Source organism: Microtus ochrogaster, chromosome 4, assembly GCF_000317375.1.
Source record: "Microtus ochrogaster isolate Prairie Vole_2 chromosome 4, MicOch1.0, whole genome shotgun sequence".
Taxonomy (NCBI): domain Eukaryota; kingdom Metazoa; phylum Chordata; class Mammalia; order Rodentia; family Cricetidae; genus Microtus; species Microtus ochrogaster.
The window spans coordinates 65,052,252-65,054,863 of record NC_022011.1 but is presented as its reverse complement, the minus strand read 5'-3'; the positions used below and the strand labels follow the sequence as shown (position 1 = coordinate 65,054,863).

General features: G+C 44.2%; 1 protein-coding gene across 1 annotated transcript in view; it reads left to right on the top strand.

The window, feature by feature from the left end:
• Nmi (N-myc and STAT interactor) overlaps nucleotides 1-2,612 on the top strand; it is a 28,228-nt gene that overhangs the window by 23,538 nt on the left and 2,078 nt on the right. Inside the window, exon 7 of the mRNA XM_005346399.2 lies at nucleotides 1,985-2,091. Coding sequence (XP_005346456.1) covers nucleotides 1,985-2,091 — 107 coding nt within the window. The remainder of the gene's footprint in view (nucleotides 1-1,984; nucleotides 2,092-2,612) is intronic.

The following is a 2,612-nucleotide window of genomic DNA, read 5'->3' as shown; positions in this document are numbered from 1 at the left end:
TCAGGAGGACAGTGGATGCGTGTGTGAGATCGTGTGTCAGGAGGACAGCGCATGCGTGTGTGCAATCGTGTGTCAGGAGGACAGCGCATGCGTGTGTGCAATCGTGTGTCAGGAGGACAGTGGATGCGAGTGTCCCCTCATTTTATCATTACAGTCTGTGCTCATCATAGCTCTGACATAGGTGATGCGTTCATGTCACTCACAGGAGGCAGAGGTCTAGAGAAGACAGATATCCCTAAAATCACTCGGTGGTGTGCCACAGAGCAATTCTGCCCGATTCTTCATGCACACCTCTGCTTTTCTCATTAGTATGGTTCTAGGGTTTCCCCTGAGTTTCTGAATCATAGAAATCCTGCGATTCCATTAAAACATGGACTGACTAGGTTATTTTTTGCATGAAAATAATGTGTTTTAAAAAAGAAGTTATAATGATGACAGCAAAGAGTTGAGTAATCTCCTCGAAATTCCCTTTCCTTTGGTGTAGAAGTAGTCCTGGTTAGTAGGGGAGGTTTTCAGACCTTTCTCCGGGCTCATGCAAACCCACCACTGCGCGGTTTTGACCTGGGTCTTTGAGGAATGCGCATTAGCCCCAGGTAGAGTGTGTCCTGGTGAGAAAGCCCTGAGTTTCAGTGCAGCCGGAACATGTTGCTTTTGAAATGAAGGGCAATTCCAACTTGGTGGAATTTCCGTAGTCAAGGATCCAGCTTTAAACTTTCCAAATCTTTTTTTAATTTTTAATTTTTTAAAAAAATTTTTCCACTCTGAGACAGGGTTTCTCTGTGAAACACTCCTGGCTGTCCTGGAACTCACTCTGTAGACCAGGCTGGCCTTGAACTCACAGAGATCAGCCTGCCTCTGCCTCCCAAGTGCTGGGATTAAAGTTTTGCACCACCCTGACTTTTTTAAATTTTCCAAATCTTATCTGATTGATGTCAATCTCTCTATTCCTTGTATTGAGAAATATCCAGGAGGAACTCCATTATAAATCATAGTGCAATTTGACACTCTGTTAGCTTGGAAATCTGTGCTGTTTTCTTCTCTGGGGAGTCCTTCCTAGAAGTGGTGTCCAACCAAAAGCTACATGTTTAGGTAGTTCTAAAAGAATATAACGTCTTCTGGTCACTTCATAAGCAGTGTCTGACGGCCTTATTCTAACCAGGCAGGTGCTGTAACTACTTGTCTTTCTCAGAAGCAAGCCAAATAAGACAGCCAAAGTCACCTAGGTCATAACCCGGCCCAGGTGGGGCTGGGGTAGGCCTATTCAACTGAGGGTCTTTCCTCGCTCCTCTGTCCTCTGCTCCTGCCTCCACTTACCATTTGAAACACTCAAATCGTACTATCTAGGGGCTGCAGGGTGGCTCAGCTAGTGAGTGTCCGCTGCCGATCTGTGATCAATGTCTGGTAGGAGGAGAGAACCAGTTCCCACTTGTTCTTCTCTGATGGCCACATGTACATGGTGACATGCATGCATACGTACATACACGGGTGCACACCAAATTAATGGAAGAAATGTGTGCAGTTTCCTGGCATTAAGTAAATGCACTCACAGTATCGTGCAGCCATGACCATTTTTCATCCTCAGAGCATTTTGTCATCTTAAGTAGAAATGTCACTCATTAGACGATAATTTCTCTTCACTTCCTCTTTCCGTCCTCGGTACCTCCGAGTCTTTGGTCTCCACAAACTTCCCTGATCTAAACGCTTCATAGAAGTGGATTTGTGCCACCTTTGTCCCTCTCATATTTGGATGCTTAAGACAGGAGGTTCGGTTTCTCAGAATGATTACTGTGAAGCCTTCGATACGGGCTGTAGAGCTCTTTACAAATTAACTGCCCACTTTGATGCTTATTTGGCAGTATTCTGTGGGAGAGAAGCTTCACTGTGATTTAAAATGTTTATGGTAAATGTTTATGTTTATTTATTTATGCTTATTTATAAATGGTACATGGTTATGAGAAAACACTTTCTTTTTGCTGATTTTCAGTTGCCGACAAGATTTTGAAGAAGAAAACCTTCCCTCTTTATATGAATCCGAAGTGCTATCAAGTTACAGTCTCCCCCTTTATAGAGAGACGCTTGGAAAAGTACCAGGTACAGTTACCGCTCTTCCTTCCGGGTGGTATCTCGTTGCTCCGCCGCTACACACAAAGACCATGGAACGAGCTGTCTGCAACACTCGGCTTCTCAGGGAGGGCTGTCTAAGTGGTCTCTTCACTTCACTTTTGCTTGGTCCATGCAGAATGAGTTTGTATTTTTAACAATATATTAATGCAAAGCTCTACCTTTTTTTTTTTTAAAAAAAAAAAAAAACTGGTACCAGGCCTGGTGGTGCAGTCCTGGAATCCCAGCCATTCAGGAAGCTGAGGCGGGAGGTTTTCAAGTTAATGCCGTCCTTGGCTACAGACTTCAGAGGTAACCCAGGCAACCTTAAGATCCTGTCTCAAAATAAGAAGTCAAAAAATAAGGGCACAGGGTGTAATGATTATGTGTGAGAAGGACCTTGGTGAGTGAGAGCTCAGAGGCCTCATGGCAGGCGGGATAAAGACAACTATGCCTCACACAGAACTTATGTGGAGAGTTTATTTTGAGAAGGGGGAAGGGGAGAGAGGAAA